Consider the following 20,547-nt stretch of genomic DNA (forward strand, 5'->3'; position numbering starts at 1 on the left):
CTGCCTTCTTTTGAATGTGTTCGGAATTTCCCATAATAAAAAAAAAATTTTAATGTTTGTGGAATGGAAACATGTATGTGTATGTTTGTGTATATACACATGTATATATACAAATATTTGTTTTGAAAATGAAGTGTTTAGTTGGGATTCTATTCCACAGGATATTTTCTTTTTAAAAAGAGAACTGTTGGGGCCAGCCCGGTGGCATAGCAGTTAAGTTCGCGTGCTCCCACTTCAGCGGCCCAGGGTTCACAGGTTCGGATCCTGGGCACAGACCTATACACCGGTGGCTCATCGAGCCACGCTGTGGCAGCATCCCATATACAAAATAGAGAAAGATGGGCACAGATGTTAGCACAGGCCCAATCTTTCTCACAAAAAAAAAAAAAAATAAAAAATAAACATAAAAAATAAAAAGGGAACTTTCCTCGGTCAATATTCATGGGAGGACAGTTCTGCTACTTCCTGAACTTGGTCATGAGCAGCCGTGCGTACAGCCTGCACCGGCCCTCCCGTAGCCACTGCCACCTTCCTCATCACTGTCCTTAGCTTCAGAGTCTACAACCCCTGCTCTAGATGTTGTCCGATTCATAACAATATTCAAAGCGACAATGACTGCATTTACATACGCTGCCAGCAATCCTAAACCCAAAATGCTTCAAAGATTAAAGTCATACGCATTTAAAATACATAGAAAAATAATATAATTAGAATTTATACAAAGTAGGTTTTTACAAAACAAGTACAGTACAAGAAATATATCTTATATCCAAGCACAAAAATGTGGAAATATACATGGAAGTATACATTTAAGAAAAAATATTTATTTTTAAATGCTGATTGGGCAAGCATAGACAGTTCTGGTTTACTGGTATAACTCTGAAGAGAACTTCAATTTGCTAGCAGAAATTTTCACTCCATTCTCAAGCTTCTAAGACATTTCCTAAAGGGATTAGACGGCTGTTCCTCTTTCCAAATTCTGTTTAATTTCAGCTGTATATTTCCCATAGAATCTTTCTGCTTTCTTGTTGAATTTGGCATTCCTTTCATTAATGTAGTCAATATCTGCATCATCATTATAGGGACGTCTCCGGCTATATTTGTCTCGTTTCTCAATTCTGGGGAAACAAGAAAATAATTTACAAAATTCAAAACTGCTCTCTTTTCTGATCTTAATAAAACATGGCCAAATAGTTAACAACAGAATTGGTACACTTAGCACACTTTGAAGAGGGAGGGGGGCAGCCCAGTTTTCATCAAGATCAAGTTGAAACTGCTAATTAACAGCACAACCCCGGGTATGAACCATGAAATTCAGTAAATACAAACTCATCCTCAGAATGCTCCTAAAAGAGCAATGATACATTGTTACGAACTGGACACATGAAGTATTACTTAAAAGAAAATGACTATTACAATAATAATTATATTAATAATAACCACAGTTAATATGGAGGGCATAGTATATACTAGACACTATTCTTAATACTTACATGTATTAACTCTTAAAATATAAATTCATTCTGCTCTGCCTAATATTCACCCCTGTCAGTATTAAGAAAGACACATATAACAAAGGTACATTTACTAGAACATTTGTATTTCTTCAAATCAAACAGTGGAATGGTTGCTCAAGTAAAGGCTTTTAAAGAAGAATAATTTTCTTTAGACTTTTCCCTGCTTCAATTATAACAATTCAATTTCATCGATATTTTGCACCTCCGTTTCAAATATAGACTCAACCCATACTTGCTGTCTGTCCCCAAAATCAACTAGAGATGCTAAGTCAGAAATTGACAAGAATAATATCTGTCTTTTCAATTCATTCTAAGCACACTAATCCATTTTGTTGTTAAACATTAAAATTTCAGGTTGTTGTACTGAATACGTACTGTTTTTCCAGATCTGTCACCATCCTATCAATTTCCTCTGTGGAAGGCACATGTGTTCCATGAAGAAGACTGTTGGATGTTGGGAAAAACTCTTCTCCACTGAAAAGACAGCAAAATGGACATACAGTAACGCTACAAGTCCTCCACGTTTTCAAATTTCAAAGTAAACTACCAGTCACGATGAGAGAGAAAATATGTATGTATATTTACCGTGATCTCTCACCTTAACTTTTTTTAAAAAGGAAAATACGAAATTGGAAGGGACCTAAGAAATCACCCATTTCAACACCTTCATTCTACAGATGAAAGAGCTAAGGGCCAGAGGTTAAAGGACTTGCTTCCAGGTTCAGGTTCTCTTTCCACTAAAGCAGGGTGAGGCAGCCTGCATCTTTGTTTGCGAACAGTTCTATTGCAACATAGCCACACCCATTTGTTTATGTAGCCTCTGGCTGCTTTCACATCACAACAGCAGAGTTGAGTAGTTGTGACAGAGACCGTATAGCCCACAAACCCTAAAATATTTACTCTCTGGTCCTTTACAGAAAAGGTTCACCCATCCCAGCACTAAAGCATTCTGCCTCCAAAATATCTGAGTAACTATGATAACCTGGGTGTTAAACATTCAACACCCAGTCTTAGAATGCCCAGCTAGAAACATAACCAGGTGGTCAGCTTAACTGCTGTGGAGTGAGCAACACTGTTGTCAGGACCAAAAACCATTCTTACACAGCTATTGACAGCCCTCACCTAAGCATTAAAGTGTGCTTGTATTTAAGTACACGTGTATCTGTATATACACACACACAAATATATCCATATCACTTCAGGATGAAAAGGACTTGCACTAATGCTGTCAACTTACTGCTTTTCTCTCAGTCTCTCATACGTTTCCATGTCAGGTTTGATCTGTTTGGTAAGCCGATGATATTGGCGTAACTGGGCAGCAGCATAATCTAAAAATAAAATGAGAATCAGAGATGATATATTTCCTTGTTTGGTCATTACTATTCAGAGAAAAATCAAAATTATTAGTAATATATGCACAAGACACTAATCTGAGCATAGCCTCTATCCTGAAAATGCTGATAATACAGGCTCTGATTAATTTTACCACAAAGAATAAAAGAATCAGCTGACTAAAGTATAGCCTTCTTTACCTCTGCCCTATGAGACATATTTGTCTTTTTCTTGGGTTTAAGTCTCTTAGAGGATATTCCATGAAGGGACATATCCTTTCTTAAAACCAGAAACACTGAAGGCAATGCTTATCTAACAGGCCCACTCAATAAAGTAAAAGCCAGTTTTACCTGAAAATCCCAGATCAGGGTTTTTCCTCTTCTTTTTCCTCTCCCATCTTTCTGCATCTTCTGCGCTAATCTCTAGCAACTTCACTTTTTCATAGTCCTCTCCTCTTGCTGCACATTCCTAAAAAGAAAGAAAAAAAGCTAATACCCGCAATTATGATATAAGCAATTATTCGATCTATTTTAAATCAAGATTGAATAAAGATCTCAAGCAATACTTTAAAAATGATTAATTTTTGAAGGAAATTTGGGAATCTGCTATGACATATACAAAGAGAGTGCATCAATTTAAAAAATAATACTTATTCAACATTTACAAGGTGTCAGACCCCCTTTTAAATGTTTTACATGCATTGACTCATTTAATTCATAATTAACTCAATTATTATTATAGTCCTTGTTTTACAGATGAGAAAACTTAAGGCACAGAGAGGTTAAATAACTCACCAGAAGTGTCGCAGCTGATGAAAAGCAGAGCCAGGATTTGAACTCTGGCAGTCTGGCTCCAGAGCCAGCATACAAAACCACCACTTTCTACCGTCTCAATACAACAGACACGATTGAATAAACCACATATGAAGACAGTAGAGTAGTTCCTAACCTTTTTCTTTTCTTCTTCCTGTAGTTCCCATTCCAAACGAGCTTTTTTGGCTTCCCAATTTGCAGGTAACTTAAGTCTTTTATCTTCTTCAACAACTTCCTGGTGATTTAATTTACGAGCTTCATTCTAAAACCACAAAAAGTTTGTCAGCTGAAACATGAAAATAAACCTAAACAAAGCTTGCCTTCCCTGAGGAGCATCAGGTTAAGACACATTAACAAGGGGATCACATTGTATCCTAAAAGTAATAGAGCCATCAAAGGAGTTTAGGCAAGGGAACAGACTAATTAGGTCTACACCTGTAGACAGTCAAGAAATGTGTTGGGCTGCACTGGTTTGCTGTTTCAGAGGCCTGGGGGTTAATGTCAGCTTTGGCTGTTTAGCTGTGTGGTCCCTTTGAGCAGATCCCTTAGGTTGGATCAGACACGGTTTCGCAAAGTGGGGAAGGCATACTACAGTGGCACTTAAGTAGACTTCAGATAATATGAAATATCATCATATCACATAATGAAAAAGATATTCTACTTTCAATTCTCTTTTAATCCTGATTAATTCAAGGAAAAAGTCTCAATTTGGGGCTGGGGACTTTAAAACCTATCTTAATATCTCTAACCTTTTCCAAGTCCCTCCTCCTCTTAAAATATTTTAACAGTTTTACATTATGGCAAATGAAAGACATCTTCCATTTGAATTACTCTATGAAGTCTTATGAAAGATAAATTTAACCGCACAAAACAAAATTAGTATATCATCTTAAGGACAACTTAAGTTAGATGTTTCTTAGGTCACAAGCTGGTGGCAGTTTGTCCAGGAAGCCATGTCTCCTAATTTCTAACCACATGTTCTTTACACAGTCCCTTCAAATAAATATTTAAGTGTGTTTAATTCCTTATTAGACTAACTCTTTCTGGGCAAAAAGAGAGGCTCCTCTCAACCACCAGCTCTCATATACTCTGGGCTCTGGCAATGCCCTCCAGTTGAAGACACCAAGAATACAACTGTAGTCAAAGTTGTGTTTGTTGCTGAAGGAGACAGCAAACCATGGAGAACTGCAGGCATTTCAGTGAGAGGGTTTTACAAGGGGCTAGTTACAGGATTTGCGTTTGTGCCCGGTGACTGGGGGGAAGGTTCAAGGGAAGTACAGCTGTGCTCTGGATTAGGCACTGTCAGAAACCCAGGGCATTCTACAATTGGGTATCTTTAGTTTTTTCTAAAATTTTTTTTCTTCCTTTATTTTTCCCCCCAAAGCCCCAGTAGACAGTTGTATGTCATAGCTGCACATCCTTCTAGTTGCTGTATGTGGGACGCCGCCTCAGCATGGCCAGAGAAGCGGTGCGTCAGTGCGCGCCCGGGATCCGAACCCAGGCCGCCAGTAGCAGAGCACACGCACTTAACCGCTAAGCCACGGGCTGGCCCGGGTATCTTTAGTTTTTATACAACAGGCAAGATTAACAAGTTTTTATATAGGAAGCAGAATTAATGGAGTGAGACTAATGCTGTATTTGATAATAGCAGTCACTGATGTTAGCAGAAGAAGGAGATATGTGGTCATTTCTGTGGTTTGTAACAGGCTTGTTTTTGTCTCACTCCAATAGTCAGAGTGATGGGGTTTTCTAAAACCACAGCCAAGCTGCCAATCAGGCCACTTCAAGTGGAAATAGTCAAGACCTGCTTTTTCCTTTCTCAGCTCCAAATGCCGCCAGTCCATAGCTGAACTCTTATTCCTAATGTGAATTCTCTTCCTTTGCACTTGTTTCCTCTGCTTGGATATTTCTTCCTCCAACTTCTTTATTTGTCTGATACCATCTTACTCATCTTTCAAAAAGTAGCTTAGGTATCATCTCTTATATGAGGCACTGCCTGGAGACTCCCAAACTGTATTAATCTCTCTTCCTCTGCACTCTCAGGGCACTTTGTTCCTAATTCTAGCATGAGGCTTACCACAATGTCATTTCTGGCTATAAAGTTGTCTCCCCGACTTAGAAGCAGAAGCCTTATCAAAATCATCTGATTCCCCACCAACTAGCTGAACCACTGACAATACAGACTTCCTAAGATTCGCTGATTATTTTTGAATGAAGAGACAACCAGCTCTCTTATTAACACTGGGCAAGTTTCTTCCAGTCTCTAGCTCTACATATTATCCTAGGTAAACTGAAGTTTATTAGAATCATACAGCGAAGAGACTGTTAGTAATAGAGATTCTCAAATAAGCCCAGATAAATTAAATCAGATTTGGGTGGGAGAAGGACTGGAGAGAGCACGTGTATTTTCAAAAATGATTCCAGTGTGCTGCCAGGGTTGAGAACACCGAGACAGATCTTCCATCCAGCTCTGCGAATCAGGCGCGCTGCTGCGGCTGCCTTGTCTCTCCCCGAACGCGCACGGGCCTGGCCAGGAGACAGGTGTCAGCTGGCCTCCGGGGCTACTCACCCGCTTCAGGTGCAGCTCCCGGAATTTGCGCAGTCTCTGCTCGCGCTTCTGGGCGGCCAGCTCCTCGGCGGTCGTGAAGGGCTGCTCCTCCTCCGCGCTGACCACCGGCCCCTGCGGCGAGGAGGGCCGGCTTGAGACGGGGCCGGCTCGGCTGCCCCACGACTGCGCGGCCGATTCCCCGCCGGTCCCGCCGGGCCGGGCCCTCCTCGCCGATCCCGACCCCACAGTGTCGGCGCCCCCCTGACCCGGCACCCAAGCTTCTCCTCCACCTCCTGCCACCCCCCCGGAGCCCTCTCCCACAATAACCCCTGGCTAGAGCCGGCGGCACTTACCTTCTCGGCTAGAGTCGCAGCCGCCATCACACCCTTCCTCCTCTCACTTCCGGCAACAACACAGAGCACTTCCGTCGGCTTTTGGATCGCCCCGCCGATACACGTTAATAACTTCTACAAGCCCCGCCCCTTCCTGGCAGCCTCCGGAATTTAGGGCCAATCCCTGCCCCTTGCAGCAGTGAGATGTTTTCGATTGGGCGAGGTCTTGCGCAGCCGCAAAAGGCCGCAGAGGCAAGGCGGGGCGCGAAGGGCGGGGACGCTCTCGGATGCGGGAGGCTGGGAAGGAATGGGCGAACGGGAAGCCTAGCAGACGGTCGCCTGCACCGCGTGCCGCTCCTTTGAAGGGAAGGTGCTTTCCCTTCAGCGCTTACCCTCAGTGTCACTTCCTCCGGGACAGGTCTCCTGTGGCTTACCTTGTCTCACTTAGGCCCTTTAGAACTGTCATATGGCACAATTTTAATTCTCTTCAATAGTGTAAGATATTTTTATCATCTGTTCGTTTTCCTTTTCCTCCATCAACCTTATAAACTACAGGAGAGCAGGGCCTGTCTCATCTTGTACATTCTTCCGTGCCCAGCAGGGAAACTGCCCCAGAACTAGTAACAGTGCTGAAGTTATTAATATAATTCAGTGAGGTGCTGGATACAACAGGAATATATGAAAATAATATTTTTTCTGCACTAACAAACCAATTAGATGTGGAAATGGAAAACGAATGAAAAGATATCTAGGTATAAAATTTAAACAGTAACGTAAAATACGAAATAATTTGAAGTACAAAAAAGTAAAATTTGAATAAATAATGAAGTATTTTATGGTTAACTTACTATAAAAACGTAGTATCACAAAAGTATCTCAAAGGAGTATTAATGTAATGTTATTCCCCTCAGAATTCAGTGGGTTATTGTTTTTGTTTTTTGGAACTGGAAAATAACATGGTAAAATCTAACAGTTTGACAATGGAACCGAACTCAGTAGGTCAGTCTTTTGGTGAGTACAGAGCCAAAAAGCACAACCAAGGCTGGAGTGGGTGAAGAAAAAGGGTTTATTGCTTGCACAGGCAACGTAGAACACGTGGGGATAGCTCCCAAGCAGTGCCCCCCCCACCCCCCCACCTGCCTCTCTCTCACACACACCGCACCTCCCCGCCCGCTTAGTGCAGTTGGAGACTTTATACTCCGGAGTGCTGAGGATATGTTACAACTGTGTAACAACTAGGCCTAAACAGGACGCATGTGCAGGCCATTACATAATGAGTTCAATGCCATTACATAAGAGCTCAATGCAACATGCCATTACATAACAGGTCCAAGGTAACTTTTGGACACTTAGAGCAGGAAGCAATTTGCAGGGGTCCTGCTGCAACTGTGGTAAGTTTCACTGTAGGATGGCAACATCTGCAAACATGAGGACATCAACCTCTGAAAAACAGCACATTTAGTTTTCTCCTTGTCTGGAAAACATTTGGCAGGCTATGTTTAGTTATGGATCAGATTTTCATTAACCTTTTCCTTGCCTGGTTTGTGGTCACAACACCACACTGCATTGGTGAGACTGTGAAGAAACATGAATTCATATATTGCTGGTAGGACTGAAAATTCGTAAAACCTTTAGGGAGGGCATTTTGGCAATAGCTATAAAAATTACAAAGGCATTTCCTCTTTGACCCAGCTATCACACTTCTGGAAATTTATCCTACAATTGCACAGGTATGAAATGACTTCTGTACAAGGTTGTTCATTTCTGTTTTTTGGTTTTTTTGTAAAAGCAAAAAATTGGAAACTCAAACGTCTGTGGATAGAAAACTGGTGAAATAAATTATGGTTCCATTCAGTGGAACATTATGAAGCTGTGAAAAGGAATGGGGCAGCTCTCTGTTTACTAATTTGGAAAGATTTCCAAAATATACTAAATATAAAATGCAAGGTGCAGAACTGCCTATATAGTATGCTACATTTGGGGGGTTGTGGGTAGGGTTAGGTAACCCTAAGAATATATTTTTATTTTGCACAAAGATCTGAGGAGGAATAGTCAAGAAGCCAATATAAGTGATAATATTATATATGTAATATTTGGACCATATGAATATATTTCCAATTCCAAAATTATTATTTATTTATTTTTTTTTTTGGTGAGGAAGCTCAGCCCTGAGCTAACATCTACACTAATCCTCCTCTTTTTGCTGAGGAAGACCGGCTCTGAGCTAACATCTATTGCCAATCCTCCTCCTTTTTTCCCCCAAAGCCCCAGTAGATAGTTGTATGTCATAGTTGCACATCCTTCCTGTTGCTGTATATGGGACGCGGCCTCAGCATGGCCGGAGAAGCGGTGCGTCGGTGTGCGCCCGGGATCCGAACCTGAGTCGCCAGTAGCGGAGCACGTGCACTTAACTGCTAAGCCACAGGGCCAGCCCGCAAAATTAAAAATTAATTTTAAAAGTTTGTATAGAAACACTGAGAACAGCCAAGAGTATTTTTGAATAAAAAATACGGAGAAGGGATTTATCTTACCAGGAATTAAGAGACTTCAGTAATGAACACTTGCACAGGAAATGACACACAAATCAATGGAACAGAACAGAAAATTCACATATAGATTCAGTGGGACAGTGATGCTTTATAGAATAGAATAGAATAAATGGTGCTTGCATAATTGGCTGAAATATGGACAGAAGAAAATTAGATTCCTATCTCACAGAATAGGGAATATCATCAATAGTCAGACAATGAAAATTAAAACAACTATATGTGGTTTTATGCCTCTCAGATTGGTAAAAAATAAAAATACCAATAAAATCAAATAATGGAGAAGATTCTGTCACTGATTAGGTGCCTTGAGAAACTCAAAGGTGGGTTTGGAAGCAATTAACTGTTTTTCCAAGTTGTTTCTTTTCCTTTTGTGTGTTACAGAGATTGTAACCACCAGCCATCCTGAAACTGACCAAGGGAGGCACTCAAGGGAGATGTAACCACCACCCATCCTGAAATTGACCAAGCCTCACCAGAAGAGCTATGCCCCTGACCTTTGCCTTATTTTTAATGCAAAGATCTCTCCAGGAGGAGCTTAGGCCTCGTTATGTGGAAGCACGTTCTCCAGCTGAGCCTGTGCAAGCAAATACCGGCCTCTTCCTTTTGAATATTCATTCCCCAACCAAATAAAAGTTCCTGCTTCCCTTTTTTCAGGGATGCCATGACTTTGGAAATGATTCCTTGGGGCCTCCTATTTGCTGCAAATACACTTTACTTTGTAAGACAACTTCCACTGGTGTCCAGTCTTCTTTAACTCACCAGGAGGCAAGCCCACTTGGTTAGGCATCAGTTCCAGAAACCTGCACTTCCAAGCATTGTTGGTAGGAATGAGAATTGCTACAACCTTTCAGAAAAGTTAATCAACAACATCTATTAAAATTATATGAGCCCTTTAACTCAGTAGACTCACTTTTGAGAATCTATCCTACAGAAATAAAAGCACTAGTATGTATACACTAGTATATGGGATGTTTATTACAGCAAAAGTCTCAAAACTGTCACAGAGACATCAGAACCTGTTAAGTTCTCCTATACTCAGGAAGATTTTGAAATATGTCATGAGGAAGTGACATCATATGTTTGGTGTAATTGACAGTCCCCAGGGTGAAGCTGGAAGGGAAGAAATGGAAGGGGAAAGGGGATTTAAATAGGTTTGGGGGGCTCTGTTTGCTGGGCTTACAGATATTCTGAGGCAGCACGGACAGAATTTTTTTCCAGTTTTTTTAATGTTTGTTGAACAGCTACCAGGTGCCAGACCCTATGATGAGTCCAGGTGGCACACAGAAGTAGTCAGGGGACACTTGCCTCAGAGATCTTAGACTTGCCTAGGAAGACAGAGGGACATTGGAGAAGAGAAGTGCTCATATGCTTCTTATTTTAGTGTTTTAAGAATCCTATTCATTTTTTTCTTGTTAATTGAAGTATAGTTGACAGACATTATATTAAGTTCCAAGCGTACAACATAGTGATTCAACATTTATATACATTACAAAGTGATCACCATGATAAGACTAGTAGGCATCTGTCACCATACAGTTATTACAATATTATTGACTATATTCCCTACACTGTACATTACATCCCGTGACTTATTTATTTATAACTGGAAGTTTGTACTTAATCCTCTCACCTATTTCAACCATCCTCCTACCTCCCTCCCCTCTGGAGACCACCAGTGTGTTCTTTGTATCTATGAGTTTGTTTCTTTTTTGTTTTTTTGTTTGTTTTTTGAATCCGATTCATTCTTTTCTATATTCCTGCAAGTAAAATTGAGCTCTATATTGCCAATTTGCTTATAACACAAATTAATAAAATTACCAAGCCTAGCTTTAAAAAAATACAAATCTTCATAATTAACTAAAGTAGTCTCTGGAAGAGATAAAAGAGAATCAGCATAGTGTTAAAAACAAAATTCAACTGAGTAAATTTTAAAAATCTTATTGGCTTTATTCAACAATTGATGAATCAGTCAGCATCCAGTCTAGCAGATAGAAAGGAGCTCTGAGGAGCTGTACAAAATGAAAGATTTTTATAGGCAGAAGGGAGTGGGAACAAGGAAGTTATACTCGACAAAAAAGTGTGTTGGTCATTGCAAGGTTACTTTCCTGTAGGGGATGGCAGGAGTCCATCAGGCAGATTACCTAACTAGTGCTGGTCAGGTGATTGACTGGTTTAAGATTCCGTTTCTGGGAGAACTGAAACTGTAATTAAGTTTCGGTTTGGTGACTTGAAGCTTAGCATAAGCAACTCCATTTTGGGCCTGTTGTCTTGTTTTTAACAATAGAAAGGAGAGATAATATTCCGTGTGGTAAAAATTGCTCAACAAATCTGATTTTATAAGATAACATATTAAGAACATTCACAGGAATGTCTATCTTGTTTTCCTGTGCAATATGGAGATTTGTGTGACTCTTCACAACTCTTTTGAACTGTATAATTTGTCTATCACAGCATGACAAGTCACCCCAAAACTTGATACATTAACACAACAACTATTATTATCTCTCACAGTTCTGGGAACTGACTGGGCTCAGCTAGGTGGTTCTCGCTTTGGGTATCGAATGTGGTTGCAGTCAGATTAGGGGCTGGGGCTGGAATCATTTCAAAGGCTCCTCACTCAAATGTCTGGTGGTTGATGTTAGTTGTCTGCCAGAATATCTACACATGGCCTCTGCATTTGGCCTAGGCTTCCTCAAAGCATGATGGCTAGGTTCCAAGAACAAGCATCCAAAGAGAACCAAGTGGAATCTGTTTCACCTTTTATGACCTAGCCTCAGAAGTCACATGGTGTCACTTCCTCCATAGTCACAGATTCAAGGATTAGGGACATAGACACTACCTCTCCATGGAAGGAGCATCAATGTCACACTATAAGAATAGAACATAGGATGGAAGATCTTCTACCATCCTGGAAAATTCAATTGGCCACAAGGCTTATTCTGTTCTTTGTTAATAAATCAATGTAAATATAACTTGAACAAAGAGGTTTAATAAGACTTCAAAATTTTTTTTAACTGTTGCCCTGTCCCATAAAAAGAATTGTGCTAGATATTTTCTGTTTGCTCTTTTAGAACCACTCTCCACCAGCCTCCACCCTGTTCTGTGCCCGTGAGCGCTGGCCTGTATGGAATGCATGGATAAGCTCTCTTGCCTATTGCTCTCTTCTCATTGGGTCCTGCCAATGAGTAGCACCTACAGAAGATCAAAGGTTCAGAAGAAATGAGGTCAGGATATTTATTCTCTGGCTGGATTATGGGTTGACTTCATTTCTCTAGTCACAGCTTCTGTCTGAAGACCCTCTTGTACCTTATTCTATTCTTCCCCTTGCTGCTCCCTCCCCTTGCCTCTTTAGGAGAAGGGGTAGCAATAGCTCCCCAATGTTGCTGGCTGTGGAATGCTTCACTCTCTTTTGTTGGTTTCTTTTAACCCAGTCTACAACTTTGTAAACAGTCCCTTTATTAAACTCTCCTTAACTACTTAGTTTGAGTTTGTAGGACTCAGACAAACTATTCTTCAAAACCTGTAATTCCGTTAAGTGATCTTCCTGGAAATAATTTGATAATAGACACTTTTGTATTCCTAAAGAATATAAATACTTGTAAGATTGCTCTGTCAAATCATCCATAATATAGAAAAAATAAAAGCCTATGACTCTGCTAGATTTGCTATTTTAATAGTGGTTAAGAAACTTGTCTCATTTAAATTAACTGCATTGAACAAGCAATTCCACACTTATTTAATTACATTTACGTAAGCACCGCAAAGAAGAAAGTATGAAGAGCTATAACAGGGGAAACTGACCCTTCAGGAGGTGGGCTTAGGGCTTCCCTGAAGAAAGACATTTAAGGACATCTCAGGCAGGAGGGGACACATCTAGTCTTAACTGGTAAAAGTCAACAATTATTCATCATTTGCTATGAGCCAGGCACTGGTCACAAATACTTCAGACATATTATCTAACTTGTTCTAAACTACCCTGTGACATGGGTATTGCTTTAATATTTCTTTTTCATAGATGAACCGAAGGCGAGTTAAATAACTGAGAATGGTTATACAGTTCATTATTGAATGACCGGATAGATATATGAAGAATGGTGTTCTATGCAGAATTTTCATTTTGAGAAGAAAGTCAAAGCCTCAAGTTAATCCAAGAAATCTTTCTGCATCATGGAGACACTTGAGGAAGAGATCTCAAATACCCTGTCAATTTTTTCCTTCTTTCCTTCCTTCAACAGCATGAAATTAATTCATACTCTGGACCAGTACAGTTCGGGGCGCAAGAATCAGTTGTGACCAAGATAGAAATAGACCCTGTTCTCTTGGGGCTTAAGTTGTACTGAGCAAAGGGCCAAAAAACTGCTATGCAGAGATTAAAATGGGATGACTTGATGGTGACTGGAGGCCTACTTTGGATTGGGTAATCAGAGATCTGAATTGCAAGGTTGGTCACTGGATGGCACAACCTGTACTCTGGGTTACTTTCTCACACATTTGGCGGTTTCTTCCTTTTATCCCATTTCCTCTTACTTCCGTTTACCGTCCGAACCACAGACTCCGATACTGGCAAGGCCCAGCCTTTCCTGCGGTTTCACGCGCGCCGCTCAGGTGTGTCCACTCAATGCGCCTGCGCACAGGGCTGGCCCAATCGGATACAGCCCAGAGCTGCGGGGGCGGGGATTGGTTCTCCGGCCGGGGGGAGGGGCAGCAGAAAGGGGCGGGTTTTTGTCCCGAAACCTGTGGCTGCTGGCTGCCGGAAGTGAGCCGAGAGTCGGTAAAGTTTGTTGTCGCCGGAAATCTCGGGGGGGGGGGAAGCGCAGCCGTGTGATGGCGGCGGAGGATAAGGCTGAGAAGGTGGGTGGCAGGGGTTGGGGGGGGACAGGGGAACCTTTGCGGCTAGAGGCGTGGCCTAGACGTAGAGGCGATGGGGAGGGAGGGAGGCGCAGACTGTGGGGTCAGGATCGGCGGGGAGGGCCCGGCCCAGCGGGGAATCGGCCGCGCAGTCGGGGGGCAGCCGAGCCGACCCCGTCTCAAGCCGGCCCTCCTCGCCGCAGGGGCCGGTGGACAGCGCGGAGGAGGAGCAGCCCCTGGCGACCCCCGAGGAGCTGGCCGCCCAGAAGCGCGAGCAGAGACTGCGCAAATTCCGGGAGCTACACCTGAAACGGGTGAGTAGCCCCGGAGGCCAGCTGACACCTGTCCCCTGGCCAGGCCCGTGCGCGTTCGGGGAGAGACAAGGAAGCCGCAGCAGCGCGTCTGACAGACCCGCAGAGCTGGATGGAAGATCTGTCCCAGTGCTCTCAACCCTGGCAGCACATTCGAATCACTTTAGAATTTTTAAAAAGTATACATGCTTTAAGGCACACTTCCAGGGTGTCTGATTTAATCAGTTTCTGGAATCAGACATTAGTATTTTTTTAAGCAACTTCTCACATTCTCCTTTCAGTTCAAGTGACTTTATCAAACCTTTGTTTTTATAGAGAGGGATACTGCGGATCAGAGATGGAAAGGAATTAGTCTGTCCTCACACAGCGAGTAGGCCGATCACTCATTCATCCCCAAACAGTGTCGTCTCCCTCCGTCCCCACCCCCACCCCACCCCCGCATCTAGTGTGCGATAGCCAACTAGATAGTGCGGATATAGTAGTCAAAACGGTAATTCTTCTGCTGGTTATGGAGGCAGGTCCATAACCAATAATTACTCCCACAATGGTAATGCTCTTTAGAGACGAACAAAGTGCCTCAGAGGAGCAGAGAAAAAAAGACTGACAACTAAAGATGGAGGTGACAACTAAGCTGCTTGAAAGATGAGTAGGCTATTATCAGACATATAAAGGAGTTGGGGGAGGAGGTGTCCAAGCAGTAGGTACAACTGCAGAGGAGGAGTCCTTATCAGGGTAGGAGGCCAGTAGGCAGCTGGGTGCAGCTGGAGACAAGAGTATGTTTGGGGAGGGTAGTTATCTCTGTTGGCCCAGAAAAACTCAGATCTAAAAACTAGTTGAACACACATACTTAATTCACTTGAAATATTGTATAAAGAATAGGAGGCCAGAGGATATGTGAAGAAGCAATGATATAATTAGAACATCACCTTTTTGCAATCTTTAATGAATCACTCTATCTAGCTAGTAATTAATGGCTGTGAACATCACAAAAAGGGAAAAAATCAGAGATTACGTGTCTCCTGATGGAAATAAATCCAAATCTAGTCTGCTTTGGATGACTTATCATACAAGAAGACAGGTAACATCTATTTGGATTTATTTCCATATTTATGCTGACAAACTTTGTGTGTCCTGGTGGTAGAATGAAGCTCGAAAATTAAATCACCAGGAAGTTGTGGAGGAAGATAAAAGACTTAAATTACCTGCAAACTGGGAAGCTAAGAAAGCTCGTTTGGAATGGGAATTGCAGGAAGAAAAAAAGAAAAAAGTAAGTGCAATTCTGCCATCCTCATAAGCTGTGGATTCAAAAACTGTTTTGTTGAGGTGGTATATAGCATGGTAGTTAAGCATTCTGGCTCTGTTCTCCTCTGTAGCTCAGAGAGTTGTGAGAATAAAATATGTAAAACACTTAGCACAGTGCCTGGCACATAGTTAGAGCCACATAAGCAGTGGATATTAGGGTAGAAGGGCTAAGCTACAGTAACAGAAGCTCCAACAATAAATGATAAAGCTTATTAGTCACTCATGTTATCAGTTCCCAGCTGAGCAGCCTAAGTCAGAGGGGCAGCTCTGTTCCATACAAGTGTCCATTCCGTTGTTGCTCTGCCATTCCCCAGCACGTTGTTGGCTGTCTGGATGGGCAAAGCTAAGTGGCTGCAAGTTCCAGCCAGCAAGAAAGGGTATAGTGTAGAGGCAGCACAGCCATGGTTTCAAGGTCTGACTTTGGAAGCAGCCTTCAGCACTTTTTTTTTTTTTTTTTGTGAAGAAGATCAGCCCTGAGCTAACATCCATGCTAATCCTCCTTTTTTCCTGAGGAAGACCGGCTCTGAGCTAACATCTATTGCCAATCCTCCTCCTCCTTTTTTTCCCCTCCAAAGCCCCAGTAGATAGTTGTATGTCATAGTTGCACATCTTTCTAGTTGCTGTATGTGGGACGCAGCCTCAGCATGGCCAGAGAAGCGATGCGTTGGTGCGCACCCGGGATCCGAACCCGGGCTGCCAGTAACAGAGTGCGCGCACCCAACCGCTAAGCCACGGGGCCGGCCCCTTCAGCACCTGTTTTGTTGAAAATTTAAGTCACTTGACCTGATCCAACTGCAAGGGAGGTTGGGAGATGAGCAGCCATGAGCCCAGAAAGGAGGAGAGAAAGGATATTGATGGCCAACTCATGTGTCTACCACAGCTGTTTTTGGTGTCAATGTTATAGATGTAATACTTCTTACAGACATTAGCAAATTCCAGTTTTCTTTGTAAGTTAGTCAACTTAGTCTTTTTTTTTGCTGGGAAAGATTCGCCCTGAGCTAACATCTGTTGCCAATCTTCCCCTTCTTTTTTTCCTCCCCAAAGCCCCAGTACATAGTTGTACATTCTAGTTCTAAGTCCTAGTTTTTCTGTGTGAGCCACTGCCACAGCATGGCTACTGACAGACAAGCGGTGTGGTTCTGTGCCTGGGAACCAAACCTGGCTCACCTGAGTGGAGCCCACCAAACTGGAACTGCTAGGCCATGAGGGCTGGCTGTCAATTCAGTCTTAGTGGCAGTCGTTAGGCCTTTCTTTTTTTTTTTTTGTGAGGGAGATCAGCCCTGAGCTAACATCCATGCCAATCCTCCTCTTTTTGCTGAGGAAGACTGCCTCTGAGCTAACATCTATTGCCAATCCTCCTCCTTTTTTGCCTCCCCAAAGCCCCAGTAGATAGTTGTATGTCATAGTTGCTCATCCTTCTAGTTGCTGTATGTGGGACGCAGCCTCAGCGTGGCTGGAGAAGCAATTCATCGGTGCGCGCCCGGGATCCGAACCCAGGCCACCAGTGGCAGAGCACGCGCACCCAACCGCTAAGCCACCGGGCTGGCCCAGGCCTCTCTTGATTTAAAAAGAATCAAGGAATTTTTTTTTTTTTGTGAGGAAGATCAGCCCTGAGCTGACATCCATGCCAATCCTCCTCTTTTTGCTGAGGAAGACCACCTCTGAGCTAACATCTATTGCCAACCCTCCTCCTTTTTTTCCCCCAAAGCTCCAGTAGGTAGTTGTATGTCATAGTTGCACATCCTTCTAGTTGCTGTATGTGGGACGCGGCCTCAGCATGGCCTGAGAAGCGGTGCGTCGGTGTACACCGACGATCCAAACCCGGGCTGCCAGTAGCAGAGCACGCACACTTAACCGCTAAGGCTGGGGCCGGCCCTAGGAATCAAGAAATTATATAAGGTAATAGAGCTAATGTTTTTTCCCTTTTTAGGAATGTGCAGCAAGAGGAGAAGACTATGAGAAAGTGAAGTTGCTTGAGATCAGCGCAGAAGATGCAGAAAGGTGGGAGAGGAAAAAGAGGAGGAAAAACCCCGATCTGGGATTTTCAGGTAAAACTGGCTTTTACTTTATTGAATGGTCCTGTTAATGGCCCATTTAATAACAAGTTTAATAATGCCCCAACATCAAAATAGTCTGTGGCTCTCATTTTTTTTAGATTATGCTGCTGCCCAGTTACGTCAATATCATCGGTTGACCAAGCAGATCAAACCTGACATGGAAACATATGAAAGACAGAGAGAAAAACAGTTAAGTCTATAAGTGATTTAATAGTGTACTCTTTGTATGTTACTGGAAGGACTTGAATTTAAGAGTCCTGATTCTGGAACTTGGCTTCCTGGCCTTGGGTCCTGGCTCCACCACTTACTAGCTGTGTCGCACAATTTTTCTTTCTCAGTTTCCTCATCTGTAAACAGGGAATAATAATGGTGCTTACCTCAAAGGGTTATTGTAAAGGTTAAATGAATTCATACAATGCACTTAATGCTTGGCACACAGTAAGCACTGTATGTGTGTCAGCTATTATCATCATCATGATTACTACCATTGCTGTAAGTGTGTCCCTTACTTGTGGAGGATACCTACTTTCATGATGTGCAGTAAGCACCACTAGGCTGCACTCTTTCTTTCTCTAATTATGTAAGGCAGATAGTGTGCTTAAGGTAAACTCTGTTTTAATAACAACAGTGTAGTCAAGTGGAGAGAGCTATAAATTGTGCAGAACAGTGTGTTCTCATTCCACCTCTCCCACTGTATGAACTTTGTTGGATAAGTCCATTGACCTCTGGTCCTCAGCCAACTCATTTGGGCACTAGAGCAGATGATTTCTTAAATACCCTTTTTCAAGTCTGAATTCTGTTTCTTTGAAATCAAATATGATCCCAAAGGTTGCTATTGTTGACCACTAATTGTCCAGTTCTGAAAGTATAGGATCTTTATAGTGTTACTCATTACCTTGCTTTTTCTCAGTGGAGAGGAGTTCTACCCAACATCAAATAGTCTTCTTCATGGAACACATGTGCCTTCCACAGAGGAAATTGATAGGATGGTCATAGACTTGGAAAAGCAGTAAGTACCCCAAATGCAACCTAAAGATTTAGTACTAATTTCACACTTAATGACAAAATTACCTTTATAGTCTTGAAGTATAGCACCTGGATAAAAATTAAGGAACACTTGAATTATTAGTTTGAAGAATGGTCCCATTCACCACCTTTATATTTGTGTTCTGAATGGGGTCATTATTACACAGAATCAATAGAGTAATATAAAAATTCTCTCCAAGTAGTGTAATGTATCACTGCCCTTATATTTCAACGTGAACCTGGGTTCTGTCCCAAATATCATCTGATGGTACTGTTAACTTACAAAATTAAATTCAAGGAAGCTCATTGAAACTATTTCTTTGTAGAATGCTTTTCTAAAGATACTGCTTTCAGTCTTGAATGCTTTTCTAAAGATAGTGCTTTCAGTCTTAACTGTTAAGATCAAAAAATAAAGCAGCTTTTAATTCTCTCTGTTTGTTTCCATTACAGAATTGAAAAACGAGACAAATATAGCCGGAGACGTCCTTATAATGATGATGCAGACATTGACTACATTAATGAAAGGAATGCCAAATTCAACAAGAAGGCAGAAAGATTCTATGGGAAATATACAGCTGAAATTAAACAAAACTTGGAAAGAGGAACTGCTGTCTAACATTCAGGAACTGTTTTGACTGCCAAATTGTACCAATAAACCAGGACTGTCTATATCTTTCCTTTTATAATTTGTAAAGAATTGTTCTATGTCTATGTATTTTCATGCTTATATATTTATTATTCACTTGTTTTAGAAAAATCTGTCTTTTGTTAAACACCAAGTGTGTGCTTAATGTGTGTTCCCTGCTGGGCTTAAAATTCTTAGCTACAAACATGGGAGTCGTCATCATCCTAAAATCTGTCATGCATTTGACTTGACCTAGAGTTGAACTTGGGAGCTTCAGAGGTGGGGTGCTAAACTGGTACTAATATTTCTTGTAAGCTATGTATGGTAGGTAGTGAGAGGAAGGTGACAGTGGCTACTGGAAATTCACCCTAGCCTCTCCTCCCCAGAATGGGTCACAGTTAACAGGTGCTTGCCCATCATCTCATGCTCTACTCCATGGTCCAGGTGTGTTAATGGGGCAAACAGGGCAGGAGACTGATTCTCTAACGGCATTTTGTAAATATCCCATCTTCCAAAAAGCAAACATCCCCTGGAAGAAAATAAGTTAAAACATTTGGTCAAAGCATTATTAAAACATAATACTGCCATTTGGTATTTAAAAAAAAGCCTAGGGCTGGCCCGGTGGCTTAGCGGTTAAGTGCGTGCGCTCCACTAATGGCGGCCCGGGTTCGGATCCTGGGCGCACACCGAGGCACTACTTCTCCGGCCATGCTGAGGCCGTGTCCCACATACAGCAACTAGAAGGATGTACAACTATGACATACAACTATCTACTGGGGCTTGGGGGGGGGGGGAAAGGGGGGAGGATTGGCAATAGATGTTAGCTCAGAGCCGGTCTTCCTCAGCAAACAGAGGAGGATTAGCATGGATGTTAGCTCAGGGCTATCTTCCTCACAAAAAAAAAAAAAAAAAGCCTAATTGGCATTTTAACCTTATTTCAACTGTAACTAAAAAATTAGAACATGTGGTTTGAGTATAATTATGGGAAATGCAGGATAGAAAACCTGAAATCAGGAGTATCCCATAAAAAGTGAAGGAGATATCTACTTGTGCCATGTTATGTGAATCAACACATGATGAGGACTGGGATAAATAAGTTGGGTACACCAGTAGGAAGCTCTGATTCAGTCAATGATGGGCTGACAAAGATGGTAATATAAATGCTATTGATACAGATATCCAATGTTCTGTGAATAGGGAAATTTTAACATTATGGTACATTCATACAATTATAGAATGAAGCAGATTTATACTAACAGGAAAAGATGCTCATAATATAGCTATAGAA

The 20,547-nt window shown here is 41.9% G+C and overlaps 2 protein-coding genes across 3 annotated transcripts; one reads left to right on the plus strand and one right to left on the minus strand.

Annotated features, from left to right (window-relative positions):
- Positions 1-804: 804 nt before the first annotated feature.
- SYF2 (SYF2 pre-mRNA splicing factor) lies at positions 805-6,648 on the minus strand. The gene is made up of 7 exons (XM_058553257.1): positions 6,563-6,648; positions 6,231-6,341; positions 3,798-3,923; positions 3,200-3,317; positions 2,755-2,845; positions 1,893-1,991; positions 805-1,118 (listed from the first exon to the last, which is right to left on the minus strand). Exons 1-7 carry the CDS (start codon positions 6,587-6,589, stop codon positions 953-955), a joined length of 738 nt encoding a protein of 245 aa, XP_058409240.1. The 5' UTR covers positions 6,590-6,648; the 3' UTR covers positions 805-952.
- Positions 6,649-13,894: 7,246 nt separating this feature from the next.
- On the plus strand, positions 13,895-19,413 carry LOC131412971 (pre-mRNA-splicing factor SYF2-like). 2 transcript variants are annotated; one of them, XM_058553258.1, is made up of 7 exons: positions 13,895-13,941; positions 14,142-14,252; positions 15,391-15,516; positions 17,482-17,599; positions 17,707-17,797; positions 18,519-18,617; positions 19,085-19,413. In XM_058553258.1, exons 1-7 carry the CDS (start codon positions 13,915-13,917, stop codon positions 19,248-19,250), a joined length of 738 nt encoding a protein of 245 aa, XP_058409241.1. In that variant the 5' UTR covers positions 13,895-13,914; the 3' UTR covers positions 19,251-19,413. The 2 variants fall into 2 exon arrangements, with proteins under 2 accessions (XP_058409241.1, XP_058409242.1); XM_058553259.1 differs by lacking the exon at positions 15,391-15,516.
- Positions 19,414-20,547: the final 1,134 nt, after the last annotated feature.

Source organism: Diceros bicornis, chromosome 13 (genome assembly GCF_020826845.1).
Source record: "Diceros bicornis minor isolate mBicDic1 chromosome 13, mDicBic1.mat.cur, whole genome shotgun sequence".
NCBI lineage: Eukaryota > Metazoa > Chordata > Mammalia > Perissodactyla > Rhinocerotidae > Diceros > Diceros bicornis.